The sequence below is a fragment of the Acartia tonsa genome, chromosome 14, assembly GCF_053477335.1.
Source record: "Acartia tonsa isolate MP-2025a chromosome 14, ASM5347733v1, whole genome shotgun sequence".
In the NCBI taxonomy this organism is placed as follows: domain Eukaryota; kingdom Metazoa; phylum Arthropoda; class Copepoda; order Calanoida; family Acartiidae; genus Acartia; species Acartia tonsa.
Genome location: NC_137273.1, coordinates 21,658,583 through 21,680,145, shown reverse-complemented (window position 1 = coordinate 21,680,145; position 21,563 = coordinate 21,658,583). Strand labels below are relative to the sequence as shown.

At 30.9% G+C, this 21,563-nt stretch overlaps 2 protein-coding genes across 6 annotated transcripts in view; both read left to right on the top strand.

Moving 5' to 3' along the window:
- RpL19 (ribosomal protein L19) overlaps window positions 1-21,563 on the top strand; it is a 249,838-nt gene that overhangs the window by 11,519 nt on the left and 216,756 nt on the right. The gene's annotated exons all lie outside the window — the stretch shown is intronic.
- Window positions 1-21,563, top strand: part of LOC145306132 (glutamate-gated chloride channel-like) — a 40,474-nt gene that overhangs the window by 12,455 nt on the left and 6,456 nt on the right. For 2 of the 3 annotated variants that reach the window (XM_080148097.1, XM_080148096.1), the window contains exons 10-16: window positions 1,964-2,009; window positions 6,522-6,573; window positions 7,124-7,211; window positions 7,616-7,710; window positions 15,102-15,239; window positions 16,181-16,270; window positions 16,970-17,061. In XM_080148097.1, the coding sequence (XP_080004223.1) occupies window positions 1,964-2,009; window positions 6,522-6,573; window positions 7,124-7,211; window positions 7,616-7,710; window positions 15,102-15,239; window positions 16,181-16,270; window positions 16,970-17,061 (601 nt within the window). The remainder of the gene's footprint in view (window positions 1-1,963; window positions 2,010-6,521; window positions 6,574-7,123; window positions 7,212-7,615; window positions 7,711-15,101; window positions 15,240-16,180; window positions 16,271-16,969; window positions 17,062-21,563) is intronic. The other variant, XM_080148098.1, reaches the window with a different exon arrangement.

Sequence of the window (21,563 nt, the reverse complement as noted above, 5' to 3'; positions counted from 1 at the left end):
ATCAATCAAAATAAAAAAAATTGATAAGCGAATAAGGAAACGTTATTTAAAACTTTGGAGACTAAGCCGAAAGTCCCATCTCTTCCTGATCAATTTCAGACCTTAAGAGTCCTATTTTTAAAGGACTTTCAGTTCTAATTTTTTTAAAATTTATTTCTTGACAATTTACTTATCCCACTGTGTACATTGTTAAAAAGTTTTCTCTCTCCATCATATGGATAAATGTCAGTTTTGTTGAGGCAAACTTTTAACAGACATAAAACTTTAAAATATTTGTTTGTAAATAGTTTGTATGGCGGCAGTAAACATACAGACAATTCTATACTGTAAAAAATAAAAATTTTAGTTGCTTTCTTAGAGTGTATTTTTTAGAAGATTTACCCGAAGGTAAAGTGTGAAACTTTATAAATAAACCCACAAATAAACATTGTAATAACAAGCAACTACGACCCTCTATGGCGTTTTCTCTGGGGAGGGTGGTGGTACCCTCCCCTAAAATAGTTATTAACCTTCCCAGTACCTATGAGAAGCTACACTATAAAGCATAACAATATTGGTTCAGCGGTTAGCGAGATTCTTCTGTACAGAAAGTCTTGCTTATGCACATGTTACTTTTATTATCCTATTTATAGCCCCTGCGAGGGGGGGGGGCTCTAACCCTGCGGGGCAATCACCTAACCTAACCTAACCTAAAATAACCCATAAAAAGCTACTAAAAATACGACGACACGCCCCTTAAGAGGCTTTGCCACGAATCGACTATACAAAAGGATATTTCAATTTTATCAAAGATTTTTACAGTGTCATATAATTGATGCAGTAAAATCAATGATAGATAGCCTTTAAAACCAGTTCTTGAAATTGCAATTTTCAAGTACCCAGACAGGTTTAAATCGGCTTATGATATTAGGATAAAATTAATCCTAAACCCATAAAATTGTATTTCTTAAAGAGCATTTAAAAATTAATACATTTCTTGTTTGTTATAATAAAATTCTTTTAAGAGAGTTAGAATGATTAACCTAGATTACTTTTATAAAAAGATTTCCTTTATCTTTACGCTATCTTCATTTATACAAAGAAACCATTATTTACCAGGGGGGAGGGGACATTGGACTGTAAATTACACTGGTACCAAAGATGTACAACCATGTTATCGTTATTTGTTATCCCAAAAAAGTGGATACTTTTGTGAATTTTGAGTAGTTGGTGTCCAAACTTTTTAACCAATAATATTTATCTTCAGAAGAGATGATTTTGTTCATCCATTTTTATCAATTCTCTAGATTCCTGATTATTTACTCTTTTATTTTATATCAAGTACGTAAAAAGTAGACTGAGATTTTATTATTATACTAGTGGTGGCTCCCTAGCATCTAGGGGGTCCATATTTTAAGGCATATAGAAGAGGTAAAAAATAGCCTAAAACCATACTTAGACTTATTTATAAAAATAAAGTATCCTAAGACTATGTCCTTACCTATAAGAAGCTTCACTGTAAAGACAAACTTATTCGATTCAGCGGTAAGCGAGGTCCTTCACTACAAACAAAAAAACCTACTACTTTATATAATAGGATACCCGAAAGCTATTCAATTGCTAAAATAGTTTAAAATATAAATTTATAACATGTGTTTTCAATGCGTTGTTTTTGTGCGTGGATGCCGCGTCGATCTAGTCAGCTACTTAATCAATCAATCAAATTATACCTTGAGTTTCGTGAGCTTTGTATTAGCTTAAAAAATCTACTTGTTGAGTTAAAAGTATTTGAATCTCCTCAAAAATCAGGTCATAATTAAAGACGTTAAAATGTTTGAACCACAGCTGTACCAGTAATAAATAAGTAGCAGTAGAGGTAATGCCCGAAAACAGGTATACATGATACCATTCTCAATTACGACTTTCAGGTAAAGGTTTATAAAGAATAAATATATTTATAATATAATCCTTTATTTATTTTCAGTTGTCCTACTACGTGGTGACCATCTATGTTCCAACTTTCATGATAGGTCTTTTATCACTGCAATACTTACATATTTTTATTCTTATTTAAACATGTTTAGATATTAGATATCTTGCATTTAGCAATTTAGATTTATAATTATTAGTAGCGTAGCTACTTTTTAACTTGATATGCCCAGTATCGTAAAACTAGCGGCTGCTGTATAAGGAAGAAAATAAAAACCAGGTAAAAGGGAATGATATTCTGACAAATAATTTTGAAGGTAAATTTCCGACGAAGCCCAAAATACATAACTTTTGCACCAAGTCGTCTTCTTGTTACGTCATAAAATGAGGGAGATGAGAGGAGAAGTGGGAAAGAAAATCTATAAAAAAGAGATGGAGAATATGGTGCCACAGGAAGATGACGTGGTGCAAAAGTTATATATTATGGAATCCGTCCCCACAACCTCCTTCCCCTTTTCCTCCACTTCTTACCCACCCCTCTTCAATTAAAAAAATATACTTCCACTCACTTTAAAAGGTTTCGTGATTTTTTGTAGAATTGATTGTTAGAATAGCTACCCCTGAATAAAAACCAACCCAAGAATTGAATTTTGAATAGCCTAAAATCATTAAGGTACTTTGTAAAGCTTAACAAAAAATCTTAAGATAAGATATCTCCTGAATAATATAAAGATTTTAATGTTTGTTTTTTGTAGTAAAACTATTCTACAAGTGATTATGTCTGTTCTTCTGTCCTTCATTTTGTCTCTGCTCCTAAGAAGTAAAATACATTGACATGTGAATACAGAATCGTTTGGTCTAGATTCTAGACCTCTTAATGTACAGGGTGTTTCAATAGAAACGTCTTTTTTAAAATCTTAATTATGCATAGAAAATAAAACAATTATATAAAATGCTTTATATATTTGGAAAACGTATTCTGGGACATTTATGTTTTAAATATTTGAAAATAATTTTTTCAATAGATTATGCCTTAAAAACCAGTTTTTCCAAAGGCCTTATTTTTGAAGATTTTACAGATTTATAGATTCTGGAAAATATGCACATTTTTAAAATTCAAATTGCGCGGCTTGTATTAATAGTAGAAAAACGTTATGCATACCGTTAAAATCGTCATAAACTCTAGTTTTTGGATATGTAAGAACCATTCCTGTGCTAGGTATAGTATAGGAGCTACGTGATAAAATGTTCCAAATTTCTTAAAACTTTTTAGTATTTCTCACATTTTTCAATTTAGCTCCTAAACTACAAATAGCACTTTAATAGTACTTATATATCCAAAAACTAGAGTTTATGACGATTCGAACGATATGCATGACGTTTTTCTACTATTAATAAAAGCCGCGCAATTTGAATTTTAAAAATGTGCACATTTTTTCCTCAACCTTAAATCGGTAAATCTTCAAAAATAAGGCCTATGGAAAAACCGGTTTTTAAGGCATAATTTATTGAAAAAATCATTTTCAAATATTTGAAACATAAATGTCCCAGAATAGGTTTTCCAAAAATATAAAGCTTTTTATATAATTGTTTTATTTTCTATGCATAATTAAGATTTTAAAAAAGACGTTTCTATTGAAACACCCTGTACCTTGAAACTTACTACGCATCTTATAATTGTGGTGTAAAGTGTCCATATTATTGACCACCAACCCTTTGATGGCACAACCTTTGTCTAAAACTTCTAACTTTGAATGGTAATGAGTTGTGCATGTTTATGAAATAAGGCATTCCCCCATTGTTTGGTCCAGTCTCGAACCCGACACCTCCCTGACAGCAGGCTGACACATTACCAATTATGCTAATGCAGCAGGTTTCATATTAGTATACTTTCTTTGTATATGTCTATGTAACTATTTATGTGTCCTAACTTCTATTACAATATATTGTGGATTTTGTATAGTCACAATTCTAAACTTATTCATAAATGTATGTTTTTTAAATCTTTCCAAAGTTCAAATAAATAAAATTTCAATATAATTTATAATGAATTAGAAATATCTCTTATTCCTGAAATAAAGCTATATTTGAGGGTTTATTTTTAGTAGGCTATTGGAAAAAAGGAATAAACATTTGCTTTGGTCTTTTTGTGAGTCTATGAAAACAATAGAAATGTTGATCAATAAAAACTTGGGACAGATTAAGCTCTGTTTAAGACAGAGAAACATGTCCAAAAGCAGCACAGCTATTAATCTGAGAAGAAAAAAATTATGCTTGTTTACCAGTTGGACAGGAAAAACGGTAAAAGAAAGAAAGAAAAGGAAAAAGGGCCAAAATGGAAAATGTAGGAGTGGGAATTTAGGTAGGACTAATGATCTGTAATTTGTCGTATATGGTTTTTGCTGCATATTAGAATCTTCTTTTTACTTGACTTCAAACATACATCACTAAATATATAGTAGCTACACAACTAAATAGATTGTCTTCACATCACATATAAATACTATATAAACTCTCTTTTTGCCCATACTAAATATTTAGTCTCCATTCAAACTAACAAATTGTTGTTGGCATTTCTTTCTATTTCCGAATTTGCCATCAAACATGGAAACAACTTATTGGTTCATTTTTGCAGTATATTAAAAAATTGTATCAGTTCACAAATAAGACAGTTGGGAGGTTGAATCCTTTTTATAGAAGCAGAAATATAATCTATAATTACGGTTTTGACCATCTAAAAATCGTAATGTATCATTTTCCCCTCTCTTGTTAATGATATCATCATGGCCTATATGATTTTTTTAATTACCAATCCACTTTCAATAGAGGCGAAAATGGAATGGTACATTCACGTTTACAAATCAGTGTATTCATAAACATTGATTACTAGAGTTGGCTCGATATAATTATCTCCCTATTGGCTAGTTTTCTATATGCATATCTATTTCTCAATAAATCTATTTTCCTCACCCGGCATTACTATCTAAAAGAAAGTAAATATTTAATAATTTAAATGATTTTTAAAAGATTTTTTAAAATTATATTTTTTTCTTTACATTACCATCACCAAAGGGTTAATGATGATGATTACAATTTTAGTTTAATATTTGAACACACAAAATGTCGCCACAATCGAATTCTTTTAAAACATAGTTTTCTTAAGTTTATCATATTATAAATTTAAATTTTCTTTTTTATGATTAGAAATTAAATACATCAATATAAGGTAAATAGCAACATGAAATGAAAAAAATGAATTTATTTTTAATAAAGTAAAATAATGGGTCTTATCGTTCTGGGCAATGAGAGTTTATTATGGATTATTGGAGCACTATGAGTTTTAATCATATATTCCTTGGAAAACTTGAGCTCGTTTATAGACATTTATTTCCTATATAGATCTGACATGGATCTTGAAGCAATTAAGCAGGCCGTTTTGTACATGTTAAAAATTGGAAGATTTCATTAAATAAAAGTAATCGCAAATATACTTAGTAAATAATGTTGATGTTAAAAGAGTAAACCACCATTTCAGTTTCGTCTCTCTTGAAAGTGGAATTGTACATTACAAATACTGTATCGGGCTTAATGATATCATTACCAAGAGAGGACAATATAAATGGTAGATTTTAAAAATCATATTGGCCTTGATGATATAATTTACAAGAGAGGGGAAAATGGAATCATACGTTCCGTTATTTAGAGGGTCAAAACCGTAATCATAAATCATATTTCTGCTTTTATAAAAATGGATTCAACCTCCTAAGTGTAAGAATATAATTTAGGAATCAATTTTTCTTTTCGACCATAATTATTTAGTTTTGTTCAATATAAGATATTTATTTGGTCATATTTCTTTGATGAACAGAAGTTTATTAGGTTTGTAAAACACAACAATATATCTACGATTATAAAACTAATGAAATTACCAATGTATTTCTTAACAGACATTGAAAGTATAAATATATTATATATTCTTGAAATAACAAGGATGCCAACTCCCATAAAAAATAAGCTTAACAGATAAAATTGACAAATGAACATTTATAAACTGAATTGTTACAAGAATAACCATATAAATAAAATCACATAAAAAATCTAAAATATCATCTAAAACTTTAGTTACAATGTATTATAGCTGAGCAGAGTCAATCTGCTTTTATAGAGTGTGTAAAAAGAGAATTAAACAGAAAAACTTTTTCAATGTCTCATCTTTTTAGGTTTAGTTTCTTTTTAGTAAATACAAACTTTTCTCATCATTGAGTTCTTATTCCTACAAAGCCTTGTATCCTAAATACAAAAGTAGTATGATGTCTGTATGTTTAGCAGTGAGATACTTAAGATCTAGGAAACAGTAAAACTGATATTTAATAAAAAAAAATTCCTTCCCCCCCCCTCCCTCTTTTTATTTTCAAAGGAGGTGATTTCTCTTAGGAGGGTGGTTGTACCCTCCCCTATAATACCTTGTATAGCTTGTAAAGGAAAACTATATCGGTTCAACGGGTATCGAGATCCTTCAGTACAGACCGACAGACAGAGACAGATCCTGTTACTTAAACAAGAATGAAAAATAAGATTGTGCGCTGTTATTGCAATGATGAAATAATACACAGTCTGTGTCTCCTGGATGTCCTTCTGGTTGGATCATAAGTCTGCACCTGCCAGGTATGAATTATCAGGGAGGGAGGGGACATTGGGTTGAACCCAAAGTTTTCTTATTCGTTGGCTTACAATCTTTTGGGACATTTAATGTATTTTAATCTGTTGGTTAATGAAGTTGAGTGTTTGAACGTTTCAACCACGTTTTATTTACAGAAGGGATACTTTAATGTATTAGAATTGGGGAGGTTCAGCAAATTATCGGCCATTGCCTTATCCCTAAAGAATTATACTATTGCATATATTTTTGGTTACTAACATGGAATTTAAATGATAATGCAATGGATAGTAAATTTATAGACAAAATTACCCCTTCTATAGATAAAAAGTTTAAATTCTACTTCTTTTGAACCAACCTATCAAAAATACATTAAAAGTATTTAAAATTTTAGTACTAACAAATAAGATAATGTGGCTTTATCACTTTAATTTACAGTCCAATGTATCCTCCTTCGCCTTGGGGCTTACAAAACTGGTTTTAATCTTTAATTTTTCGTTTTAATATCAACGGAAATCTGACTACCATACGATGCTTATAATAACTACTGTTTTTCAGAGTATCTCTAACAATTACAACCCTTCTGGCTATGTCGACAACGACTTCGAGTATTAACAGCTCACTACCCCCAGTTGCTTATACTAAGGTCAGTGGTTTTAATGAAATAGGACAATTACATCAAATCAATACAAAGCTTTTTGAAGGAAAAATGCAAGTACGAAACAATCGGAAAAGCAAAAAAAACAAATAACTTTTATAGAAAGGAATAATATGCTGACACGAATAAATTCTAGGGCAGCTTCAAGATTAAATTTTAGGTTGATGGGGATTAATGAACCCTCCACTTATAATTTTAGTGTTAATTAACTTTTTTTTGGAGGGGGGGCGGGGGGGGGTTTATATGAGTAATTTATGCCCTCCCCAAAAATAGTTATAAAGCATCCCTTATATGACAATCTTTCCTGTAAAGAAGAACCTTATCAATTCGATGGTTATCGAGATCCTTTGCTACTCACCCAGACAAATTTTGATTTTGAATAACTATTTTAGGCAATTGATGTATGGTCCAATATTTGTGTGTCTTTTGTTTTCCTGGCCCTTCTAGAATATGCTTTGGTCAACTATGCTGCTAGGGCCGATGCCAGGTATATTATCTATCTATCTATCTATTTAGCTGTCTAACTATCTATCTATCCATTTGGCTGTCTAACTTTCTATCTATTTACTTAACCTACTAAAATATGTTTTGTCAACTATGCTGCTAGGGCCGATGCCAGGTATATTATCTATCTATCTATCTATTTAGCTGTCTAACTATCTATCTATCCATTTGGCTGTCTAACTTTCTATCTATTTACTTAACCTACTAAAATATGTTTTGTCAACTATGCTGCTAGGGCCGATGCCAGGTATATTATCTATCTATCTATCTATTTGGCTGTCTAACTATCTATCTATCTATTTGGCTGTCTAACTTTCTATCTATTTACTTACCCAACTAAAATATGTTTGGTCAACTATGCTGCTAGGGCTGATGCCAGATATATTATCTATCTATCCATTTAGTCCATTTAGCTGTCTATCTATCTATCTATACTATCTATCCATCTACATGTCTGCTATGTATTTACTTAACCTATTAGAATATGCTTTGGTCAACTATGCTGCTAGGGCCGATGCCAGGTATATTATCTATCTATCTATCTATTTAGCTGTCTATCTATCTATCTATTTAGCTGTCTAACTTTCTATCTATTTACTTACCCAACTAAAATATGTTTGGTCAACTATGCTGCTAGGGCTGATGCCAGATATATTATCTATCTATCCATTTAGTCCATTTAGCTGTCTATCTATACTATCTATACTATCTATCCATCTACATGTCTGCTATGTATTTACTTAACCTATTAGAATATGCTTTGGTCAACTATGCTGCTAGGGCCGATGCCAGGTATATTATCTATCTATCTATCTATTTAGCTGTCTATCTATCTATCTATCCATTTAGCTGTCCATCTTCATGTCCGCTATGTATTTACTTAATCTAATAGAAAATGATTTGGTCGATGCCAGGTTTATTATCTATCTATCTATCTATCCATTTAGCTGTCTATCCTTCTGTCCATGAAGCTTTCTATCTATCTATCTATCCACATACATACATATATCTTACCTATCTACAGTATGACCCTCGAAAAAGTATTTTTTAGCATCTGCAGCCCTTATTTCTCAATGAATTGTTAAAAATGTATATGTCCTTGTTCTCTATAGATTTCCACATAAGTAGATATAAAAATATTTTTTTACCTCCATTAATACCGGAGATTTTTAGAGCTAAAGTTTTGAAAAAGTGACTGAGGAAAAAGTAACTTTTAACATGAAACGACTTTTTTAGTAAAATTAAGGTAGAAGTCCTTTTATTTTTGTTACTATCAGAAACTTTATACAAAAATGAAATAAAAAATTTAGGCTTTGAGTAAAAAGCATTTTTTACACATATTTTTGAGTCTTTTTAGTTTAATGATATTTTGAAAAACTTGATTGTACATTTTTATATTCGTAGAAAGCTGGATATAATACAATGCTAGACATAGTTTTTTCGTATGGATGAGAACCGGTTCCTATCCACCGGATTCGAATGAATACGAGAATAGTTATTTCTCGTATCGTATTATAAACGGCTTTCCGCGGATGTAGAGTGTACAATTATAAGATTAAAACTAGTTTTTTTTAGCCCCGAGGTGCCGGAGGCACCGGCTAAAAAAACTGGTTTTAATCTTATGATTGTACATTTCTATATTAGTAGAAAGCTGGATATAATACGATGCTAGACATGGTTTTTTCGTATGGATGAGAACCGGTTCCTATCCACCGGATTCGAATGAATACGAGAAAAATAATTATAATTATGTTGCTCTTACCTATATTAGATTTACTAGAGTTGGCTCGATATAATTATATCCCTATTGGCTAGTTTTCTATATGCATATCTATTTCTCAATAAATCTATTTTCCTCACCCGGCATTACTATCTAAAAGAAAGTAAATATTTAATAATCTAAATGATTTTAAAAAGATTTTTTAAATTATATTTTTTTCTTTACATTACCATCACCAAAGGGTTAATGATGATGATTACAATTTTAGTTTAATATTTGAACACACAAAGTGTCGCCACAATCGAATTCTTTTAAAAAAGAGTTTTCTTAAATTTATTATATTATAAATCTAAATTTTCTTTTTTATGATTAGAAATTAAATACATTAATATAAGGTAAATAGCAACATGAAATTAAAAAAAAGGAATTTATTTTTAATAAAGTAAAATAATGGGTCTTATCGTTCTGGGCAATGAGAGTTTATTATGGATTATTGGAGCACTATGAGTTTTAAACAAATATTCCTTGGAAAACTTGAGCTCGTTTATAGACATTTATTTCCTATATAGATCTGACATGGATTTTGAAGCAATTAAGCAGGCCGTTTTGTACATGTTAAAAATTGGAAGATTTCATTAAATAAAAGTTATCGCAAGTATACTTAGTAAATAATTCAAAATATAAAATTTGAAATGCATATTTAAGATCCCATTTAGTAATATATGTATGTGTGTATGTTTACACATTTGGTAATATATTTGCACTAAATATGTCCTTACAATTCAGGTAAAATTTATAAAGTAGCAATTAATAGTCTTAGTAGAAACCCATCTTTTCTGAATTTTTTTTTTTTTTAAGAAATTAAGTTAGAATTTAAAAAACCTTTCTCTTTACAGTGAAAAATAACAAGGGTTAAGAGAATGGCCGAACATTTGAAATACATCTCAAATGATGATACACAAAATTAACTCTTCTGTAAATTACAATTAGTGGTTGAAACGTTTGGACACACAACTTAATTAATCAACCAATCAAAATTCAATAAAAGTTCTCAGAGTTGTTAAGCAAATAAGAAACGTCATTGTTAAATTTTAGGGACTAGTGTAATAAACCTTAGAGGAAGGGGACTTTGGGTTTATTACAAAAGTCACAAAAGTTTTATAATAACGTTTTCTAGTATAGAATTGTGTTCACAAGCATTGATATTTTTTGATGAAAAGTATCCACATGTTTGTATATCCATCTCCTTGCTTAAATGCATTTTAAGTTTACTTTTCCCTTTTGTTTGCATTTCAATGCTCTTATTTGGTTTCAGATAAGCATGTATGTATACAATATAACAAGAGAGATAATCTAGAGACTTATGGTCTAAATCGGCCTATAGGAGATAAAATACGGTACATCCCATACCTGTCATTGGTTCAAATATTTCACAGATTTGAGTACGTAAGGGAAGAATTTTTTCATTTCCTACGCATTATGAGTCAGCTTCAAATTGTCGCAATTCTTAGGATAAAGCTTTTAAAGTTAATTATATCGTGTAAAATTTCTTCCCTCGTATAATGTGAAGCACATGACAAACCTCATAATAAGTCAGTTAAAATTAATTGAATTTCTTAGAATAAAGTTAGCTTTCTAAAAATTAAATTGTCAAAAAAATCCTTGTATATAACAAAAAATAAACAATGGTTAATGTCTGCAAAATATCCATTTTTAAAATGGACGAAATATGGAACAGATTGCTTATCTAGATATGTCATATTTATTATTATATGACCATGGGATTAGGTCAAATTAGATTACAGAAAACAGACCCTAATTAAGAATAATTATAACTTAGAGGACCCTGGGTTTAGGGCATGTTAGAATACAGAAAACTGACTCTAATTAAGAATAATTATAATTTAGAGGACCTTTGGATTAGGTCATGTTAGAATACAGAAAACAGACTCTAATTAAGAATAATTATAACCTAGAGGACCTTGGGTTAGGTCATGCTAGAGTACAGAAAACAGACTCTTATTAAGAATAATTATAACCTAGAGGACCTTGGGTTAGGTCATGCTAGAGTACAGAAAACAGAATCTAATTAAGAATAATTATAACCTAGAGGACCTTGGGTTAGGTCATGCTAGAGTACAGAAAACAGACTCTTATTAAGAATAATAATAACTTGGAGGACCTTAGGATTGGGTCATGATAGTGTACAGAAAACAGACTCTAATTAAGAATAATTATAACCTAGAGGACCTTAGGTTAGGTCATGCTAGAGTACAGAAAACAGACTCTTATTAAAAATAATTATAACCTAGAGGACCTTGGGTTAGGTCATGCTAGAGTACAGAAAACAGAATCTAATTAAGAATAATTTTAACTTAGAGGACCTTAGGATTGGGTCATGGTAGTGTACAGAAAACATGCATCTAAGTCAGAGGACCTTGGGTTTGGTCATGGTAGTGTACAGAAAACAGACTCTAATTAAGAATAATTATAACTTAGAGGACCCTGGGTTTAGGTCATGATAGTGTACAGAAAACAAACTCTAGTTATGAATAATTATAACTCAGAGGACCTTAGGTTTGGTCATGCTAGAGTACAGAAAACAGACTTTAATTAAGAATAATTATAACCTAGAGGACCTTGGGTTAGGTCATGCTAGAGTACAGAAAACAGACTCTTATAAGGAATAATTATAACTTAGAGGACCTTAGGATTGGGTCATGATAGTGTACAGAAAACAGACTCTAATCAAGAATAATTATAACTTAGAGGACCTTGGGTTAGGTCATGCTAGAGTACAGAAAACAGACTCTAATTAAGAATAATTATAACCTAGAGGACCTTGGGTTAGGTCATGCTAGAGTACAGAAAACAGAATCTAATTAAGAATAATTATAACTTAGAGGACCTTGGGATTGGGTCATGGTAGTGTACAGAAAACAAACTATTTGAGAATAATTAAAACTTAGAGAACCTTGGAATTAGATCATGTTCTAGAACAGAAAACTTAGTAAAAAAAATGATAACGTTAAAACAAGGATGACACAATCCTTAAAGACAAATATCTAAAATCAGACCAAACGATCATTAACAGCTGTAGAATGTAATTTAGAATTATGAACAAAATTATATATGAATTTTTGGCAAAATTGGGTAAATTTTGTTTGATATTGTTTTAGAATACGCTTAATTTTTTAGGACTTTGTTAAAGTGATGCTTTGATATTGTACATTGTTATACTAGGAATCATTGTTTCAAAAATTAGATAAGTAGGATAATCATATCAAATAAAAAAATGTTGTCAAATAGCAAGAAAGGTAAGCACAATTTCTTCTTTTAGGGATAGGTTTATATAATCGAACATGAATAAATCCTGAGTTTTCTAATAAACATAAATAAGTTCTTCATGCCCTTAGGGGTTTTAGAAGTAAGGTGTTAACTATTTATTCTGCACCTAACATATTAGCAGAAGGAGCCATTTTTTATGTACTTGGTTAAGACGAAGTGTGGGCTGAGATTCAAACTTATCACCTCCCCAACATACAACTAGCAGATGCACTATGTTCATTATGCCACAGTCCTGGGTTTGGGAAAGTATCATGTACAGTACGAAGGAAAGTTTGGTTTCGTAGGACACATTTGACCATGTAATCATGCACTTCATTATGCAATATCTAGTTAAGGTAAACAAAATGAAACCCTGCAGTACACCTGTCCTCTGGTGGTTATGCTGTCAAAAAAATGTACAGCTATTTTGTCAGAAATAATATGTAACTAGTCAAAATGTCATTAGAATATTTATGTCGTTTTATTTTGTTATTTATCAGAGGCTTGCAGAAGGGGAATGTATGAACCAACTAGCAAAATTAAGGGGGTTAGATACACATCCCTAGGTTTCCACCCTCATACACCCCCCTTTATAAGGGTCTACACCAACAAATACACCCAATTAAAACAGCTAATTGTGTATTACACACCCTCATTCTTAAGGATAGTATAAAGTAAATATCCATTCAAAAGACATTGTTTGTTCTTTGCGTATATTGTGATTATTATGTAGAGGATGGACAAAAAGAGGGGTTCGTTTTGCCCCCTGATAATAAAATGACACCACTCTTGTTGTCTTTATTACACACTTCTAAAGCTTACTTCCCATTTGATTTGTCTTGTCAAAAATTGCAATGTGTTGTCAAAATTTTCGGGTGTGTTTTACGGACCCCCTTAGAAAATTCCTGTGCACGTCACTTGTTTTGACCATGATTCCAGTTTTGAATACATAAATTTAAATCCATGGAGTGTACCCTTACTCTAGAGGTTATCCAGGTTAAATAGGTAAATAACTTTATTCAGACTTTAAATAAACCTTAGAATTGTGTTAAACTAAATTGAAACCTTTGTTACAATTTAATGAAAGACAGGAGTGTTTATATACAATTAGAGAAATTGTTATTTGTTGAAATATAAGGCTCTTTTATACAAAGCTTCTTCATGAACAAATGAACCCCCGAATTTTTATTTCTATTTTGTTTTTTGTTTATTACTTTAGATTAGGTTAGGCTGACCAACATGAATCATTGAAGTTTAAACCTATCTTTTACCAAAGAAAATATTCATGGGAAGCTTTGATTTCTTTCATATTTGTTAAGTAGGGTAAAAATTCCCTGTTCCCTTTTGCCAAATAAGCTGTAACTTGACAAAAAAAATATTGTAGACTAATCTATCAACTTTTTGCTGTAATTCTTGTTGGTGTGTTTTGTAATAACACAGAGCAAATGAAAGACAACATGAAATCAGTTTCAAGCTGTTCCTACAACAATATATTCCTTTAGAATCACAACAAAAGTTACTGTCTCTAATTTCCAACAATTCCTCTGTGATTCTGTTTATGAAATTGAACCATTGAACAAATCTTAAGTGTATTTACTTTTGAGCTCAGCAAGGGGCTTTAGGTCATGTAATATCCATCTAAATTGAAAGTAAATGGGTTATGTAAATACCTCTTTTCCATCAAAATTTTATCTTTAAAATTTGGATTATAAAAGTCTATCCTATTATAAAAAGTATTAAGTTTTTTTTGTCTGAAGGTTCAGATTTGAAGTGATACTAAACTGATTGATAGTTTCTGGCTGTTTAACTTATAGGTTTTGTTAATTTTTTACTTATAACTCCTTTGAATATGATGCCCCTAGTTGCTGGGGGCAAAGCCACTAGTAAAATACAATAAAATAACAAAACTAACAACATTTGAATTATATAAAGAAAATAAGAACAATATTAGTCAATATATTAATAGATAAGAAGATTTTTAAAAATGTTAGTAGCGTCATCGGACAAAAAAACATGCTGACATGCCCAACAAATAGTTATTGGATGCTGTAAATTGTATTTAGTTGTATTTAGTTTCTAACAAACAAAATAACTTGAAATGATTTTAAACCTTTATTTACTCTTTACTCTAGACTTTAACATTAAAAATATAGATTTATTTGTTTAAAGAGGCACATTTAAGTATTTAATCATTTTTAAACTTAAATAAACTACTAATAAGTGATTCAGTTATGTACCTTACCAAAAAAACGAAGAAGAAAAACATATCTGTTTGGCAAAGAGTATACCAATAACAAAACATACAAAGAGTAACATTCTTTATTTAGGGGTTTGGAGATGCGAAGAGCTTATCAGAAACAAATTGAACAAATGGAGAGAGATAATATGTACAAACAACAGCACCAACATTTCCCCAGCCAATTTAATAATAACCCAACAGACCCCCTTATGGGAGGATATAATAGGTCAGTTTCATCATTTTTTTGGCGGAGCAGAACATTTCTGCGATGTCATTCTGTGTATGCCATATAAGCGGTTCTATATAAGCTTATTATCAATGTAAAAAAGGTCATAATATAATTTTTGAATTTATTAAGGTTAGAAAAATTTTTGATTTATGTCAATATTAAATCCAGGGGCGTGTGGTACGGAGTATCAACATCCCCCTTAGAGTCGGTAGTTCCTGCCTTCCCTTTTTTTTATTTCAAATGGTTTTACACACCCCTATTGAATCGCCGTGCACACCACTGAGTAGCACACAAAAATAAATACCATCTAATACTATTCCGAAGTCAAAGATACACAAATTGTAACATTTCATTATAAGCATACAAGTTTTTGCGCCCTTATCTCTAGGGGCTCTGTATCTGGGGATTGAAAAAATAGCCTAAACCAATCCTAATACTTGGATTTAAAATTCAAATATTCTAAATCCATCTCGAGACCCATATAAATCATCCCTAAAATAAAGAACCCAATTGGTTCAGAAGTTATTGAGATCTTAAGCTACAAACAATGTCAATCAATGAATTTTTGTGCTTTGCTATGCTTTTTTTTTATCAATTAGTAGTTGACTTGAAGCTAAACTGATTATTGGGCAACTGGCAGCTGAGAAAATTATGTTTTCCTATCATCATAGACGGACAAATTTAATTATACAATATCTTAGATACAACTTGAATAGTTATTTATCGCAGCGTATTATAAACATTTTTCCGCGGATAGTATAAGATTAATTCTGGTTTTGTTAGTCCAAAGAGGCCGCAGAGATGTTAATATTGTTATTTTTTATTTCACTATTCGCAGAAAAGTGTCCTTGATGCTATGCGATATTTGATTTTTCAGTATACAGAACTGAGAACCGGTTAAACGGTTTTGAAGCCATACTGAAAGTCCTTTTTTTCAGCTCAGTCCAAATAAATCTTGAAGAATCTGATCATGATGATATATTTGATCACATGAAGCTTGGTCCTAATGGCAGGTATGGCAGTTACAGGTATTATACAACAATTTAGGGATGTAAAGGGATCTAAGGCAATGGCCGATAAATTGATGTTCATCCCAAACGATGATACACAAAATTATTCTATATTGAGTATATTGTGATTGGTGGTTGAAACGTTTAAACACTCAAATTAACTAACCAACCTGAAGCAATCAAAATTTACTAAAGTCCCAAAAGTTGTTAAGCCAAGGAATAAGAAAACACTTTGGAGACTTGTGTAATAAACAGCCAATTGTCCCCTCTCTATCTCTCTCTCTTACAACAACAACAGCCAAGGACGTTCAACACCAACTACAAAAGACAGAATTCAGCGGGAAATTAATTTCTTTCTTATTTTACTAGAATGGATATAGAATACATGGATATATTGACAGGGAAAAAATAACGTCGATTTAGGTTTCTAACATGGACCTTATCTGTTGGTCAGTTCGCTCATTCATTATGAGCAGGGTGTAGGGGGTGGAAGGGTGGTATCGTTATTTTATCCAGCTTGGAGTATCACTTTATTAGAGTACATAAAAATCTGATGCAACATCCGAGTAATAATATATCCATTTTAGGAGATAGAATGAACATATTAAAAACGAGAGAAAAATAAATGTGAAAAAAATCCGCAACCCCTTCATTCCCCTAATAGATACCAGCTACAAAAGTCAGGATTCGGCGGGAAAATTTATTTTTTTATTTTAGAAGAGAGAATGGAGACGTGCCAAAGTCTGAGTCTAGAAGAATGTTCTATGCTCAGCTACTCAGCAAAACAAGCAAAAAATTAAAACAGTCAGGTACAAAGCCATTTTTCAGTTTGGCTTCGAAACTGATAAGTATTCGCTTGATTAGAACCTGTTCTTAGCCATACCGAAAAATCAATTACAGCATCTACTTTAGACAATAATAAAATAAAAATCATAAACTTTGTTTTTGTTTTGTTAGCCCGCTCCTTCGGCCCTTTAGGCTTACAAAACTGGTTTAAATCTTACAATTTTTCTTTTTAATATCTGCGGAAAGCTGTCTATAATACGATGCAATATATTATAAACTTTGAATGATAATTCCTGTAACAATTAGGTATTTAGAAAGCTTAACCAGAAATTTCGTACGTTCATTTAAAACATGCTGGAAGTCTTAATTGTGCTAGGTAATGCGTTGGGCCTGTTTTTGGATTTTCCCTACTCTACCAATTATGTCGAGCACCTGACATAACAGCAGTAGGAACCATTTTAAATTTCTTTAGTTTTGACGCGGTTTCTAATCTATTTCGCTGATAATTTTGTAGAAGTTTCTCTAACCTTTTCTTATGTAAGAAAATTTTAATTCAATAGTAAAATTTTACGATTATAGCAAAGGGAGTATGGAGGCATAGCCAATAGACTTGATAATTAGATCTAGGATATCTGAAAAAAATAGGTATTCTATCTAATGGCCCAAAATTTTTATTGATAGTAATATGTCAAACAGGGAAAAAATGTCATAATGATCATTATTAAACTAAAATGTATTTTTTTCAACATTCAATGTGGTAGAAATTAAGAAAACTTAAATATGTGCCAATATGACAAATTTTATGCATAATCGTACCAGAAATTATTATACCACAAATCAGATGAATAGAATAGTTACATCACATAAAAAATTATAGCCAAAATTTGTTTAAATAAACACCTATTAAATAGAATAAGATTCATTATACCAAGTTTGAAATCGATAGGACAATTTTAACATGCCTAATTTAACGATAATATTTATCTGTAGCGAAAAATTGTAAATATAATCTCTCACAATAGACGAATGAGGACAATAAAACTAGGTATGTTTTATCTATGAATTATTACTCTAGTTTAATACCTCTCATGTTTGCATAGAATGCATATTTCTTATACCTGGGGCTAGAGTTTAATGTTATAGTTATGACCATTTTAGGAAGGGAGGGGACATTGGGCTGTTTATTACACTAGTCCCCAAAGTTTTATAATATTTTTTTTTATTCGTCGGCTTAACAACTTTGGGGACTTATTGACTTTTGACTGGATGGTTTATTAAGTTGAGTGTCCAAACGTTTCAATCACTAATTGTGATCTACAGAAGGTTTTTTTGGTGTATCATCTTTGGGTATGTATATCAATATATCGGCCATTGTCTTATCCCTTTAGATCCCTGATTTTATGTTGAAAACAAGAATATATCTGGTTGTCAGTGGCGAAGCTCATTGTATTTTACCCACAATATTTTTTTTTTAAATTGAGTTCTTCTATAATTTTACATATGAAAGAATTGTCTAATCTGAATGAAACTTGGTGTTAGTAGTGTTTGTCACAGATAGCAAAGCTTATCTAAAATTTAATTTTTATTATAATTGTAAAACTAAAGTAAGTACGTCCATTTTTACCCTCACCCAAAATATCGAATGTCATATATATAAAGCAGCATTCTAACAACACTAGACGTGAGTAGTCATGACTACTTAGGTCCAAACACTAAGAAACAATGGCTACACACACAACAACAACAACAATAGAATTGTATAATATCTTCGCTTCTATTAAAATGAATATTTTTAAAAGCGAAGCTTTTCTATAATTAGGGTCGGTCCGTACGTCCGTCCGTCCGTCCGAGATAGATAGCTTTTATTCGTTAATTTAGGCATGTTAGAATTGTCCTATCGATTTCAAACTTTGCATGATGATTCCTGTAGTAGCTAGGTACGATTTAGAAAGCGTAGCAACTCTATAATCATTCCCAGAATGACCGTATGTCCATTTTAAACATGTTGATTTTTCTACTTTTTTAGCAACAAATTTTTATGTGATCTAATTATCCGTTTGATCTGATTTTTGGTATATTGATTCCTGGGACAACAAAGAACAATAGTATAAGCAAAACAACTCTATAATCAAGTCCTAAAAATGTAAGTATGTCCAAAACATTATCCTGTATCAAGCAGTTTTTCAACAAATTTACTTACAAATTTGATTCGACTCTTTCGATACTTTTATATTCTGATTATTCAGTTCAGACACTAGACAAGTGTTAATGTCCGTTTGTCCTACCGTTTCAGTGCTTCGCTTTTATGGATGTTGTCATCCTTGTTTTATGACAATTTTGTAATGCAACCTTTTTACACTTAGCTTTTCTTATATAATTTATACCAACACTTTTTTCTTTGAAGTCCTTTAAAGTTTTTTTATTTACTTGTTAGATCTTATAAATGAGAAGGAAAAAAAACAGAGTCAAGGGCGTCCAAGATTTTTTATTTGCCTACGGCACCCCCAAATTCATTTTTTTTTTTTTTGGGGGGGGGGGTAATCACCCCTTTACCCAACCCCAATGGACGTCCCTGACCAGAGGGATCCAATTTATTGTATAAAAACTTCAAATTACTAAAAGGAATCGCGTCGCATTATAGACAGCTATCCGCGGAAAGTAAAATTTAAAAATTATAAAATATAAACTAGTTTTGTCGTCTCCGGTGGCCGAGTGCTCGAACCAACAAAACTTATATTAATAATAAAATTTTTATTTTATTACTTGTGGAAAATTGTCCATAATACAATACATGATTTTTCAGTATGGCTCAGAACCGGATCAAGTCCAACGGATATTAATCGGTTTCGATGCCATGCTGGAAAATTATTCTACAAAATTTTGGAATGACAAAATAGTTGAAAGTAGAATTACTTACCATAAACTACAAGTACACATACATTTAGAGATCTACAGGGATTAGACAATGGCCGAAAAATTGATGTACATTCCCAATGATAATACACAAAACTACCTTCTGTGGATTAGAATTAATGGTTGAAACGTTTGGACACTCAACTAAATGAACCTACCAAACAAAATTCAATAAAAGTCTCCAACTTTGATGAGCAAACGAATAAGAAACCGGTATTATAAAACTTTGAGGACTAGTATAATAAAGAGTCCAATGTCCCCTCCCTCCCCCATGTACATTATATAAATTTAGTAGACACAAACTTTTCAAATATGTAATTTGTTATTTGATAAAAGTTTTGACAAATATAAACAGAGTTTTGGTGTGTCATGTTTATATTTATTTTATGTAACAATGTGTGCAACTATAAACTATATAGAGGAATACTCTCAGCTGGCTTAAACAACAATGCCCCTCATCCATCCCATTTACCCAAACTCTTCCCGTTATACTGGATAACCAAACTGACCAATAAATAAGGTCCATAAAAGCAAGTTCAATTGATGATAAATATTCGCCTGTCAATATATCCCTGTATATCATATATCCAATTATATGTATAGAGAGTGAGTGTAAATAAAAAGTGTAGGATAATTTATATTATCTCAAATTGCATTGAGTCTAACTTTCAAATGTGCTAAATTTTAATTTCCAAATGTGTACGCAGTTTCTGCGGTGTTTCCTCGTCCTATCTCAATATTTACTACTAGCTAAAAAAGCTTCAAACTTCCAAAAAAATATAAATTTTATAAATTAAAGTTTTGAATGTATAAATCGTTCATACGTTCAAAATTTTAAAAGTTTGGAAGTTTGAAGCTTTTTTAGCTAGTAGTAAATATTGAGATAGGATGAGAAAACAGCGCGGAAACTGCGTACACATTTGGAAATTAAAATTCAGCACATCAACTTTCATGCTAAGCTCAGTGTTCTCACAAATATGAAGTGGCCAGGATAGTTAGCTAAATATAATCCTGTTTAAATTCCTATTTTTGAGGTATTAATCATAGTGTTTCTATGATTTCTAAATTGCACCTAACATTTACAGGAATCATCATACAATGTTTAAAAATTATAGGACAATTAAATGAGGATAAATGCTTTCCACTTTTGAAACTTAATTTGTTTTATTACAATTAGAATATAAAATGGTAATTTATTTTAGCAAATATATTTTACTAGAGTTAGCTCGATATAACTACCTCGCTATTGGCTATAAGTACATATCTATTAATCTATTTCTTAATAAATCAATTTTCCTCCTCCGCCATTACTATCTCAAAGAAAGAAGTAAATATTTAATAATTTAAATGATTTCAAAAAGATTTTTTCAATTATATTTTTTTTCACATTACCATCACCAAAGGGTTAATATGATTAAAATTTTAGTTTTAATATTTGAACACAAAGGAAGTGTCGCCACAATCAAATTCTTTTAAAATAGAGTTTTATTAAATTTACTATACTATGAACGCATATTTTTTGTTTATTAAATAAAGAATAAATACTTCAATTCATATATCAACATGAAGTGAAAAACTTAATTCATTCCTTAAACAAATAGATTAAAGGTCT